The sequence below is a fragment of the Melopsittacus undulatus genome, chromosome 3, assembly GCF_012275295.1.
Source record: "Melopsittacus undulatus isolate bMelUnd1 chromosome 3, bMelUnd1.mat.Z, whole genome shotgun sequence".
Classification (NCBI taxonomy): domain Eukaryota; kingdom Metazoa; phylum Chordata; class Aves; order Psittaciformes; family Psittaculidae; genus Melopsittacus; species Melopsittacus undulatus.
The window spans coordinates 91,833,313-91,846,861 of NC_047529.1; the positions used below are offsets into that span (position 1 = coordinate 91,833,313).

Consider the following 13,549-nt stretch of genomic DNA (forward strand, 5'->3'; position numbering starts at 1 on the left):
GTGAATACCTGGGTTTTATTGTTGAGTTTGATTTTTTTGTTTGTTTTGCTTTTTTTTTGTGGTGGGTTTTTGTTTTTTTTTTTTTTTCCTTGTATTGGAAGGGCATAAATGTAAATAAACCCCATAATTTCTATGGAATAGCATTTGAAAATAATTATTTTCCCTCTATGATTTAGTTTATTGATTTTTTTTATTTTTTTCCCCCTCAATAGTTCTCAATTTGCCTACTAGTGTAGAAGAGGTTTGCCCAAATATTCCTTCCTTGGTGAAGCTAATGGAAGAAATTGTGGAGCTGGCAGAGTCTGGTATTCGTTACACACAAATGCCACATATCATGGAAGTAATACTGCCTATGCTATGTAGTTACATGTCACACTGGTGGGAGCATGGGCCAGAAAACAATCCAGACAAGGCTGAAATGTGTTGCACAGCTTTAACGTCAGATCACATGAACACTTTGTTGGGTAACATATTGAAAATCATCTATAACAACCTTGGTATTGATGAAGGAGCCTGGATGAAGAGATTAGCAGGTAAGATGTAAAAACAAACAAATGTGTGTATATTCAGAATATATATACTCATGCACACTCTGATTTACTCTGTATTTACCATGTTAAAATTGAGCAGAACAGCACCTCTGTTTTTACATTTTTAAACAATACAGATGTTGGTTAACCAGAAATATTCAGTATAAAGAATGAACAGTGTAAGCAGCACATTTTAATCTCTTACTAAGTAATACAAGAAGTACCTTTAGAATATTTTGTTTTCTCCAGAATATATACGTATACTTTTGCAGTATATTGAAGGACTATAGTAATTTAGGCCATTTTCATTATACAGCAGGTTTCCATTTGCAGGCATTACACAGCTTCTTACTATTCTGTATGAGTGCTGGATCCTTAAAATACTGATTTGAAGCTGTGTATCTAAGATATGTATCACAATGAAATGTGGAAATGTATGTAATTTTAGTAATCCTTATGTTAACTTCATTGTGACACCTTAAAATTTATTCTGAAACAGTTTCTTTCTCAGTGTTACAGTCTGGAAGGAAAAGTCATTTCAGTTTTGTGAATTTAGTTTTTCAATTAGGCTTTCTTATGGTTTTCCAATACTTATTGTTGTCGTAATTCCATGTTTGGTAGCAGTCTGCGTTCCTGGTCTTTTGAGGATTAGTAATGTAATTTGCTTTAAAGATATCTGCCTAAAATTCTTTGTCATCTAATCGATACATTACAAATTGGTTTGCACTAATGGGCCCAGATGAATTGTTAATTTACATATTAATTTTTGTGAGTAGATATGCAAACAGCTTGTGTTGCCAAGTCTCAAATGGCTGGTTGCTGGATGGTTGAAACGGTCTAATTTCTGTCTATACACAATCCTTCTACTGTCCTAATGTGCATAAAAAATGCATCAGGCTGTTTCAGTAGGTTTGCAAATAACTAGAACATGCTTTTCCACTTACATGCTCAAGCTAAAAAGCAAGATTCAAAAGAGGAGCCAGTGGCTGAGAAAACTTGTGTGTGCATTATGTAGCTATATAGGTGTCCACTGATACGTATCATAAACAATTTCTGCATTGCTCACTAAAATCTTGCAGCCAAATACCAATATGTTGACAGTATGCAGTGAAGAGGTATTTATGATCCTGCAAGCTTAGTCTGTGAAGCTATAATTTCTGCCCTCGTAGTGACAAAGTGAATTGATAGTCAGTTTTCACTATGTGAAATCCTGTCCACATTTAATTCTTGGCAATACTTCTGCTGATTTCAATGGGGGCAGGATTTTACTCTGTAGCCTAGAAATAAGATCCAAGGAAAAGGGAAAAGGTAAAGTTTCTATTTGTATTTTGTGGCCAGGTATATGTTATAATGCTCATTACCTCAAATAGTGTTTTCCCAGCCCATCATAAGCAAAGCGAAGCCACAGCTCTTAAAGACACACTTCCTGCCACTGATGGATAAGCTAAAGAAAAAAGCAGCAGTGGTTGTATCGGATGAAGAACATCTAAGAGCAGAAGGCAGAGGTGACATGTCGGAGGCTGAACTGCTCATCCTAGATGAGTTCACCACTTTGGCACGGGACCTCTATGCCTTCTACCCTTTGTTGATTAGATTTGTGGACTATAACAGGTATGTGGAGAGGAAAGGGTCAATGAATCTTGTAAAACCTCCCTGTTTATTGATACCGTCTCTTATCCCTTCATCTGCCTAGCACTGAAAAAAAGGTGGCAATCCAAATCTGTTGTGCTAGACCTAGGATTAATGTGGAAGGATTTTAAGGGTTTTGAAATAGGACATCAAAAAGTCACTGATACCAGCAAGGATTAAAAGCATGCATGCTTGCCTTTGTTGGCTTGTATACTTGTAAAATGTTGAAAACTGGTTTGAAAGCATAAAGCCAATGAAGATCATCTGCATTTCCACACTTTTACCAAATTTTAGGGCAAAATGGCTGAAAGAGCCCAACCCTGAAGCGGAAGAATTGTTCCGCATGGTGGCTGAGGTCTTCATTTACTGGTCAAAGTCTCATGTAAGTAATTCCTTAGTAACTACTTGTTTTAATTAGGTTTCTTAATAGGCAGATCAATTGTTTAGTGGTTGTGTTCAGAAGACACATTTAACGACAGAAGTAAAACTGCAGATGGGAAGGTATTAATGACTTTCAGTTTTCTGACACTCTTGAAATGCCTGAATAGCTAGGGAAGTTGATGAATGTTTTGTAGCATAGTAACACTGATCATAAATATTTTTCATATAAATTCCAATTTGTTTGTTGTGGAGCTTTGGTGTGTTTTGGGTTTGGTTTTGTTGTCATTTTTTGACTTTTGTTGTTTTGGTTTCTTTTTTATATATATGTATTAAGTTAATTGAGGTCTGTGTCCTTACCCCCCTTTTTCTATTGTTATTTTCACCCCCAAAGCCGTTTTATAACCAGTCCATTTTCGTGAATTGTACAGTCTTTCTGATTGAGCCTCTGTGAAAACTTATAACAAAAATTACATAGAAGGGTCCTCAACATGACTAATGCAACAAGGGTTTCCTGAAGGAAATGTGTAGCTCTTTTTATGATCACTTAGATTGCATTGCAGTGTAGATCTGTTTTTCTTTAACAAAAGTTAAAGGTATATAATTCAATTATTAAACCTAGATCTGTAGCTCTATTTCATGTAGGGAAGTTAGTAACTGTTCTAAGAGCAAGAAAGTAGCAAATATATCTTACAAGGAATTCTAAGAATTCCTAGATGATACTAATACGTATTTCATAAATTTTACCAGTGAAGTATTTCGTCCTAATTCCACTTATACACAATTTACCTTATGTCCTCTGGTTCACATGCAATAACCAAGGGGTCTGCCTTAAGTCTTAAGCAGGCATCATCACTGATAGTGCTTAAATAAAAATAAAACATGATTCATGTGAGTACTGGATCAAAAATAAATAAATAAACACAACAGAAGAGTTAAATACTTTTCTGTATAGACTGTTTATACTAAATTTCCCTCCTTCTGTAACTATAATTCTCTCAACTTTGTATTTGTGTACTTGTGCCTGAATTTGAATGTAAGATTATTATAAACAGCACTGTATACAGACACTCTAGGTAGATCATCAGATTACTAGTGTATTCATAAGTTCAGTTTTTTATTTAAAGTTCCCTGTGTATCTGAAGAGAGTGGGAAATGGATTATTTACTACTATGGAAATCCCAGAAAATATTTTTCTATTGAATTATAGGTGGATTTTTATAATAGATTTTTATAATAGATTTTTGTCATAGCTGTTTCAAAGCCAGAGAAACTTTTTTTTCTAAGGGAGATAAAAAAAAAACCAGCCCAAAATACACAACCACTTGGCTATGTCTTGTACATAATATTGGCCATTATTGTTCATCTTTTTCTGTCCTTTGTAGATTTTAGAAATTTCCAGTTAATTTGTGTTTTTATTCAAGGTTTCGTTCGATAGATTCCTCATATAAGTGCTAACTGAGATCTGTATTTCTAGAATTTCAAAAGGGAAGAGCAGAACTTTGTGGTACAAAATGAAATCAACAACATGTCATTCCTTATCAGTGACACCAAATCTAAGATGTCTAAGGTAGTGTAAAGATGTTTCTTTTTTTCTCTTTGCCAGAGGGGAAGGAGACAGAAGTACAGAGAAGGACTTTCTGTTTGATTGCTCATTTTTTGCTAACCATATCTGTTGAAAACACTGGGTTGAGAATCAAAACATAGTTATTTGAGAAATACAATGGACTTTCAAGATATTGGTGCAAAATACTGGCAATTATATAGAGGCAATTCCATTGGATAGGGTTGCATCTATATAGGTAGTAAGGAAATTGTCAAACCAGACCCAAGTACAAAGTTGCTAGGCCACTTCTTTTTTTACATACTGGATTCTTTTATACGTATGCTCCAGGCAGCAGTTTCTGACCAGGAGAGGAAAAAAATGAAGCGAAAAGGTGACCGGTACTCTATGCAGACCTCCCTCATTGTAGCAGCACTGAAGAGGTTACTTCCCATTGGCCTAAACATCTGTGCTCCTGGAGACCAAGAGCTGATTGCACTGGCCAAAAATCGCTTCAGTATGGTAGGTGCTCTTTCTGCAAGAGAAAGTAGAAATATTTTACTGTTAATTAATAATAATTCAATTATTTGAGTATTTTCCCCCATCCTCATTCTTAGGACACAAATAATCAAGATTATAATTCTGTTGTATAAAGGCACATTGGGTGACTATGGTAGACTGTAATCCACATACCTCATTTTCAGCACATAAAACATTTCAGTATGGACACACTTATTTCCTAAATGAATTTCTATATGAATTGAGATACTATACTTAAATTAAAAGTAATTTCTCTTTCTTAATTTTTAATGCTAAATTGTATTTTTTTCTATCTTATAAAGCTTGAATTTGGAAATGCATATAAGAACTGGATATTTCCTAACTTCTTTGTCCAATATCATAGCTACTTCCTTTTGATCACATCCATGTAAATGCAATAATTTTTGTAAGGATAGACTGTCTTAAAAATGATTCTTGTAGGAGTAAAATCACAGTGAAATAATGTGATTGTAGTTTGGAATATACTCCTTTCTTAAGCTGTGCTGCTTTATACACCCTAGCGGGTTATATGACCTTTGGACAGCTGAACTGAATGTTTATAGATAGAAGATCTCCAGAAGGAGCAAAAAGCAAATCAGAGAAGGCTGTGATACTGGTTTCATTTGGTCAGACTCTGGTTGAAGTATGTATATATGCACATACTAGTCATTTCAATTCAGATTTGCATTTTGTGTGTTACTGTGAACAAATATGAATTATATCATCCAGAACTTGTTCCTGTGAGCTTGGATATGGCTACCTGTGGCCTGATACAAAAAAACATATTGCCACTGAGGTTCTTCTCAGTCTTCCACAGTCAGTTTTATTCATCATCTGAACTAAGCCCAAGGTTGACTTATATGAATAATATCTTCTGTTTCTTCTTCTAATTACCTTCTATTCCTAATTTATATGATTTGTAATTTATTGACAGAAAGATACTGAAGATGAAGTGCGAGATATCATCCGTAGTAATCTTCATCTCCAGGGCAAGGTAATCCATATGGAGTTTTTGAACATGATTTTTCTTCCCTTTAATTCATTTGCTGGTGCTATATAATGACAACCTACCTTGGTTCTTTATGATAACTTCCAAGTCCCTTTTTTTTATTTCATTAAGTAACTTGTTCATGTAAATGTTAGGGTTTTAATGTGTTTATATACAATTACATATGTCCCTTCAAATTCCTGCTTATGCAGATTACTATGAAATTGGAGATGGAGGCAAGGTTTACCACTATTTAAACTCTGCCTTCTATTACTCAAGATAGAATCTGCAAAATACTCAAAGTTATTTTGTATCAGTTTGAAGCATAATGTAAAAGAAAGCTGCCACTTGGCATACTCTGGAAAGTGAAAAATCTCCGCTTTGCTAAGTTTTGTTCCTGTTTTTCATCCAGGAAAAAAAAAGTATTTTGGGAAGTGTAGATTTTTGTTATGGAATTCCAGTTAGTGTAAGATGAATAGCTCTAGGGAAGAAGTCTTGAAATGGCCCGGTGTAGCTGAACTGTTTTATTAATGCTTCAAATAATGCCAAAGAAGAAGCCATAATATAGACGTGTAATAAAATTATGTACGTTTTTCTCTGTTGAAGGAAGATGCAATCAGACGTATGGATGGTGCTTTATTTAGGATTGTCCTTTACCTCCTCCCCACTCTCCAGATTTTATTCACCTCAAGGAAAAAAACTAACTAGTATTTCCTGTGCTCATTAAATTGTTACAAGACAATAAATAATGTGAGTTGGAAATCTAGCTTTCTTTTTTTTTTGTTGCCTTTTTTTTCTCCTTCTGAAAGCATATACAAGAATCATCTAGAAGTCTAGATTCCACTGCAGTTCAGTGCATGGCAGTAAATGTTTTTTATTTTGTTTCTTCTTTTTTTCATGAAGACTTGGAAATGGAATGTTTATTCCTGAATAAATCTGAAGATTCAAGGAATGTTTTGTGAAGTTTGTGGTTTCTGAGAGCACACAAGGATACAGAATTTTGCAGTGCTAACAGTGTTTTTCATAAAATACTGCAAATGAAAGTCCAGTAGTTTTAAGTTACAGGGACTGACCTAGAAAAGTTTAACACTGAAAACAAAAGATTTGGTTAAATCCTATTAAAAGCTTGAAACACTTATATAGCAAATGATATTTTATACTTCAGGCAGGGTATGAGGAAAAAAATTATTTGCAATGAGGGTGGTAAAATACTGGAACAGGTTGCTCAGAGAGGTGGTGGATGCAACCTCCCAGGAGACATTCAAGGCAAGGCTGGATGTGGTTCTGAGCAACCAGACCTAGTTGAATATGTCCCTGCTCATTGCAGGATGGTTGGAATAGATGGCCTTTGAAAGTCCCTTCCAACCCAAACTATTCTATAAGTCTGTGATTTATGATTCTGTGATATACTAAGAAGCAGAAGAAACCACACCATCAAAGTGCTAGGAAAAAAAGAACATTTATGAAGGTCTTAATGAGCAGCAGTTCTTAAGTAATGTGCATGCCATGAACATACAAACCCTAAGTGTGATGTGATTTTGTGTGTGGAGTTTGGTAATGTCTTCTGAATGATGAAGATAGGTATTTCCTTTCTGACATTTTGAGTATTTGTATATCCTCTTCTTGTGAGCCATGCAGTTTTAATTCTTGTCTGGCATTTCATGCTGCTTCTCAGCACTTGTCCTCCTGTTTTTAATACTTCAGTTTCTATTTTATTTCTTTAGGGTTGCATTCTGCATAAAGCTATTAAAAATTTTTTGCCTTACTACTTGGTTGCCTCAGAATAATGATACTTAGTACCTTGATCTGTGCTTTCTCTTCAGAAACTTCCTTTGATTCAATTAGAAGTTTGCTGTTATTCAGGAATGTATCACCTCCACTGTTTATAACACATGAGAATAAATATACATTAAAATTTCTTATATTGATAAAATTTCATGGTGCCTTAATAATTAAGAAGGAAGCAATTTTAGCTAATCTGAAGTATATACTGAAGGATTTTCCAGCCGTAAAATTTTCAGCACTGACACTGGATTTTCCTAATTGTAAAATGAATTCCCAATAGAAGATGGCATTGTGAAAGGGAAACACATAAATGTAGCTAACGAAGCTAAATAGCTAGCTTTATTTTATAGCTACCTTTGCATTACTTTACTAGCTTTGAAAAGCTGTGTTTTTGACATGTATGAGAAAAGTAGTCAACTCAGTATGGACAAAATACAGCATTTCAGTACTTCAATTTGTTACTGTGTTTATTATCTTTATTATGATTTGTCATTTATTGCTAAGTAGTTTGTTCCCAGTGGCTTGAAATACATCTTTTCATGAACAATGCCATTGTGCTATATTCATTCTCTAGCCTTTTGTTGTCTGAATCAGATATAAAAGGAATGTAGGCCAAATGGTCTCATACATTTAAATTATTATTTGATGTTATGAATTAATATGTATCTTAGTTATAATGCTGTTGGTGTAAGGTGGCTTTCAAAACAGAGGAAAAATACCACTTACTGGAAAGGCTGGTTTTCTGTTAACCACTTTTGCTTCTCAGACACCATGTTCTATCACTTACGTTAGAGCTAAAATGTAATTTATCTTGATTTCTTTTTGGAGAATTGCACTGTTTGAGAATCATCCTTCTGAATCTAGCTATTAATGTTGTGGCGTCTGTTTCATGCATTTGTCTACCTTTGTCTACATTTGTCTTCACTCTGTTTCTGTCTTTCCTTTCCTTGCATGCCTGCATGCTGTTACTCAGTACCGAGCCTTTTATTTCAAGAAATTGACGATGAAACTTGCATTCATTTTGACATGGATGAAGCTCAAGTCACCAAAATCTTCTTCCAGCCATGCTAATTCACACCTTGAAATGTCAACTACTCATACCCTTAAAAAACTACCTATACAAAAAAGCTGTACCTTGATAGAATGTGAGGAGTCCTCAGATCAAAAGACATCTCCACCTGTGATTAAAAAATCTTTTGTGGACTATCCATTCATGACGATCCAGTCAAATGCTCACACAAAGACTATGGATGTGACAGTTGTTAAGAAATGGAAAAGCCGAAAGGTGGAAGAAATGCCTGCCAATTGTGGCTTTCTAGGTTGTAATAAACTATTATTGAGCGACTGTGTAAGTTTATAATAATTCCTGGAACTTCAGTAAACTGTGTATCTTAAGATGTTTTGTGGCAGTAAATTAGCATTATTGTCTCATCTTAAGCACAAATTGAAATCTGGATCCACAAAGATGTTTTATAAAAGTAAGTGTTGAGTTTAAGCCCTATTTGAATCTCTAGGATTTAGGCTACTAAATGCTCTAGGAGTCTAGGCCAGCATAATGTAAAGCTAAATTGCAGTCAATCAGGAATGATCACTGGCCACAGCTTCTCAGTAAAATGGGTTATGCATTGCATTTGCCTTTGGTGTCATTGACACAAGAGGGATCACAAAGTATGTTGCATCAGTGTTGATTAGCAGAAGCACTGGGGAGACAAAATGAACCAAAAAAGACATTGCTACTGGTAAAACAGAGAATCACAGATCACTGAAATGGAAAAAATGAAATACAAAGAGAAAAATAAGGGAAAAATGACACTTTTTTGTTTTTTTGGTTTTTTTTTTTTTTTATACAGTTCTTTACAATTTGTAGGAGAATGCATCTTGAATTCATTTTCATAAAATAACTTTTCATTGGCTAGCAATCAGTAAAATTAGGATTTTATAACAATTGAAAAAACTGAAATAAAAAAAAAAACTCATAAATAAGTCCAGTATTACTGATTTCCATGACTGAAAACTAAATAATCCCGACTAAAAGATTTGTCTTGGCTTAGTAACTGGAATTTCAATTTAGTTATGTCTGTCTACCTCATACTCATTACTTTTCCTCAAATAATATATTAATTGCTGTTGCCAGGGCTGTTTGCTGGCCCATGATCATTTCTTCTTTGTATGATTTTTAGACTTTTAGTCCTCTGGAAGCTCTCAGAAAACACTGTACAAATCAGTCTTTAATTTTGTTCTCCCAGTCTGTGTAGTGGACACTGTATGGGTTAGCCATGTAAAGATGTGGGTTAGCCGTATAAAGTGCTTCTGTTCTTTGAAGCAGCTTCTGTGCTAGTTAAACTGATCCTACGTTGAGAACATCTTCCTTGGTGACACATGAAATCTTTCTCCTGCAGCTCGAGGATCCAGCCATTAGGTGGCAGATGGCACTTTACAAAGATTTACCAAACAGGGCTGAAGATTCCTCAGATCCAGAGAAGACTGTGGAAAGGGTCCTTGATATAGCTAATGTACTCTTTCACCTGGAACAGGTTAGACACATTTTCCCAATTCCATTGCTTCTTAATCTAAACAGAAATATTCAGCCTTTCAGTTATGCTTTCATATGCTGTCTTTAATGTTATATGCTGTGGTCATGTCAATCACACAGTGTGTTTACAGCAGCTGCAATAATAATTTTTTTTGAAAGGGACTAAGAAAGTGATACCTATGTTGTAGCTTCCTTCTGGTGCATTTCACCTAGCAGGAAGTAATGGCTAAATTGTGAATGGACTACAAAATGTGAGTAAAACAATTATTAAAAAAATGCCTTTTCCTCAAGGTGTTTTTTCTCAGTTGAGCTTCTTAAATTATGGAAGTATTACTAAAGCTGCCTACATAAATATCTGGTTAGAAGCTGCATATTGTAACTGCATGGAGTAGGGCAGTCAGATGATTTAATACCCAGCTTTTCTATAGATAGCTTTAGAAAGCTATTTACTATGTACTATTTAAAAAAGCTATAAGAAGAACATCCACTTGACAAAATCTGTATGAAGTTTGTCTGAATGTGGGCAAGAATATTAATATTTAGAAAATCCAACTGGCATTAAAATTCAGAAAAATCTTAATAATAGAAGTTTGATGTTAGTAGGTTGTTTCTGATTTTGGTTTTTTCCTCCCCTTTGGACAAGAGTATAACTTATGGTTAAGGTTTTAATTCTTTGAATTTTGAAATTTAAAAAATACCCTATGTTGGTAGATTTTACAAATCAAAGGCTACTTGATAAATTTAGTTTTTCTATTTTACTTACCAAATTGTTACCTATTTTGAACTTCAGAGTTGTTCTGTGTTTTCTAGGCTTTCTTTTTTTAAATGTACTGAAGAAACAGTGTGCTAATTTGAAGGGTATTCCTAGTGGCAGAGATGAATGCTGCTGGTTACACCACAGACTATAAACTGACTACATATAAAATTTGCTCAGGGTTTGGTTTTTTTTTTTCCTTTTCAAAGAACATTTGCGAATCCAACACTCTTTTGCTCTCTCATTAGATTTGTTGGTTTCATTCAGAAACTTGGCACAGGTTTTCAGACCCCATATCAGGAAGTTTCCATATTACAATGAGATCACTGGTTCAGTCAAGTAGGAATCAAGATTGCTATATGAAAATTCTTGTATATACACTGTGCAGCATTTGGTTGCTAAAAGTGTCTTTCAGAGATCTTGGAATGCACAAAGTATGTTGATATGAATACATGTGGCCTGCTGCTTGCATCACACAAGCAGTCTTCACATAATTCTCCAGCCTTAATATGGGCTTGCTTCAAGGTCAGCAGCCCTACACAGTTTGATAAAAGAGGATTAAAAGGGGTTACTAAATTTTACGTGTAATTGAATATTCATGGAGCAAGCTAAAAGTGATAGAATATGGAAGTAAATCCACGGCAATCATAGTTATCCTACTAGAGAGAGAGAGGCAGGAGAAAGGGCATTGATTTGAAAGAATACAGCAACTGTGAGGAAGAATGAAGAGCAGAGGAAAGTTAGAAACATGAGGGGCAAAAAGTCTTCTTTTTAAACCATGGTTTAATTGAAATTAACCAAGCTGAATGAAAATATGTTAGCATGTACAGAGTTGCATAATTCAGCATTAGATCCTAGTATTTGAGTTCAAACAGCATATAGAATCTCTTGTTCTCTGGCATTTTAGATTTACCATCTTGTATATAAGCTGGTTAAGCTTGTGTAGTTTGGAGAAATTTCTCTAGGGAGTGAAACCTGAGGTATTATCCTTGTGTTATACATGTTCTGTCATAGGATTAATCTCAGTGTATAGAATCCAGCAGCAGTACAGAACAGGCCAGGTACCCATTGTAATATCAGATCTACATTTCAGATCAATGCTTCCCATCGAATTTAAAAAATGACTATGCAGAGAGGTAAATGCTGGGTGCTTTTATCCTGAGTACTTTGCATCTATTTGTCTAAAGATTTGGCCCCACAGCTTTACTTATCTTCTGTAGACCAATTCTTAAGTGCTTTTGTTACTGAAATAGTTAATTTGATGTCTTTAAAAATATGAATATGTGAGCAGTGGGTCTGCTTTTATGGTATTATTGAGTAGCCGTTTTTATCTCCATATGCAGATGCTCTGTTCTGCATGTATACATACTCTGAATGCTTATTGCACTGGCAAAGATCAGTTCATTCTTTGTATTCTCTTTCCATGCATACCTAACTTCTTTATTTTTATTTTCAGAGATCTGCTTGCGTAGGCCGAGGCTATTTCTTTTGGGAAAGTATAGAGGGTTTTATAGCTGTTTGTGAAGATACTACTAATTACCTAACACATTTGGGCTTGTCTGACTTCTAAATTGTTAGCACTGACTTTGTCTTGTGACTATTTTTTGTGAATGCTTTTCTGTCCTTTCTCTTAAATGTTTTTCGTTAGTATTTAAACCTTTGGAAGCAACTTGTTTTAGAATGTCACTATTTAATCTTACAAGTGTAATTATCCATTTCACTGAATGCTTAGCAGTATTTTAGTCTGTTTAATTAAATGTTTAACTATGAATATTTTTTTTATTGCACTAATCTAGAAAAGTCTTCTGGGATAACTATGTTTGGGTTGAATAATGAGTCGACATAAATGTCATCATCACTACCTATTTTAAATAAAATGCCTTATTTTATTATAAAGGAGAACCACCAAGTCTTTAAGGATAGAGATGCTAACTTACCCTGGCTCCTTTGATGATGTTGGAGAACAAAGGACCTGTTATTCAACTAGCACAGTCACCTATAAAAGAAACAAACCTCCCACAAACACACACACTCACACAAGACAAGGGAGATTTTTGCTTTGAAGTTTATATTCTAAATTTTGATTCTACAATTTGGCTGATCATTTGATCTCTGTCTAGAACACTTTTCTCTAACTGTTATAATCTGTTATCTATCCACTTGATTTATCTGTTACCTCACTTTATTTTTTAACATTACTATGCCCAAACAGTAGGGACATTGCCACATTGTTTATTTTGCCATGTGTATTCTATGTAACAGGTTGAGCATCCTCAGAGGTCCAAAAAAGCAGTGTGGCATAAGCTGCTGTCTAAACAGAGGAAAAGAGCAGTAGTTGCCTGCTTTAGAATGGCACCATTGTATAACCTGCCAAGGTAAGAACAATATGTATTCTATTTTTCACAAATGCATTTATGTTCATACAGTGCTGTTTGGTGAAATCAAAAGGAATAAAACCATCTAATCTTGTAATTGATAATCTAAGTGGTAATGTACTTTATATATTCTTCTAGAAGATCTAATTACTTTCTTCTAATGTATTTTCTGAAAAGAATAACAAATACAAAAAAGCATAATTTTAAATTTCTGGTTGTTTTCTCCTGCTGTTATTCCACCTGATCCTCCTGGTATGATTTCTTTTCTGAAAAGTAGATGCCTTTCATAAAAAATAAATGCAGAAACTGACATCGGTGTCACTGTAATATCATCCTGAGAGATGAATTTCCCCCTAACCCATGGTGTAGCTCTAGAAATATGGAGTTACCTTCATTATTAGATGCTAAATGTTCTAAATGAAGGAAATAAACTGATACTATTTGTCTGAAAATGTGTCTATTTATTGTGCACTTTTGGGAAGAGCATTCTATTA

At 34.5% G+C, this 13,549-nt stretch overlaps 1 protein-coding gene across 1 annotated transcript in view; it reads left to right on the forward strand.

Moving 5' to 3' along the window:
• RYR2 (ryanodine receptor 2) overlaps positions 1–13,549 on the forward strand; it is a 363,651-nt gene that overhangs the window by 286,155 nt on the left and 63,947 nt on the right. Inside the window, exons 68-75 of the mRNA XM_034060766.1 lie at positions 213–533; positions 1,901–2,141; positions 2,454–2,541; positions 4,015–4,107; positions 4,432–4,602; positions 5,555–5,614; positions 9,793–9,927; positions 12,943–13,055. Coding sequence (XP_033916657.1) covers positions 213–533; positions 1,901–2,141; positions 2,454–2,541; positions 4,015–4,107; positions 4,432–4,602; positions 5,555–5,614; positions 9,793–9,927; positions 12,943–13,055 — 1,222 coding nt within the window. The remainder of the gene's footprint in view (positions 1–212; positions 534–1,900; positions 2,142–2,453; positions 2,542–4,014; positions 4,108–4,431; positions 4,603–5,554; positions 5,615–9,792; positions 9,928–12,942; positions 13,056–13,549) is intronic.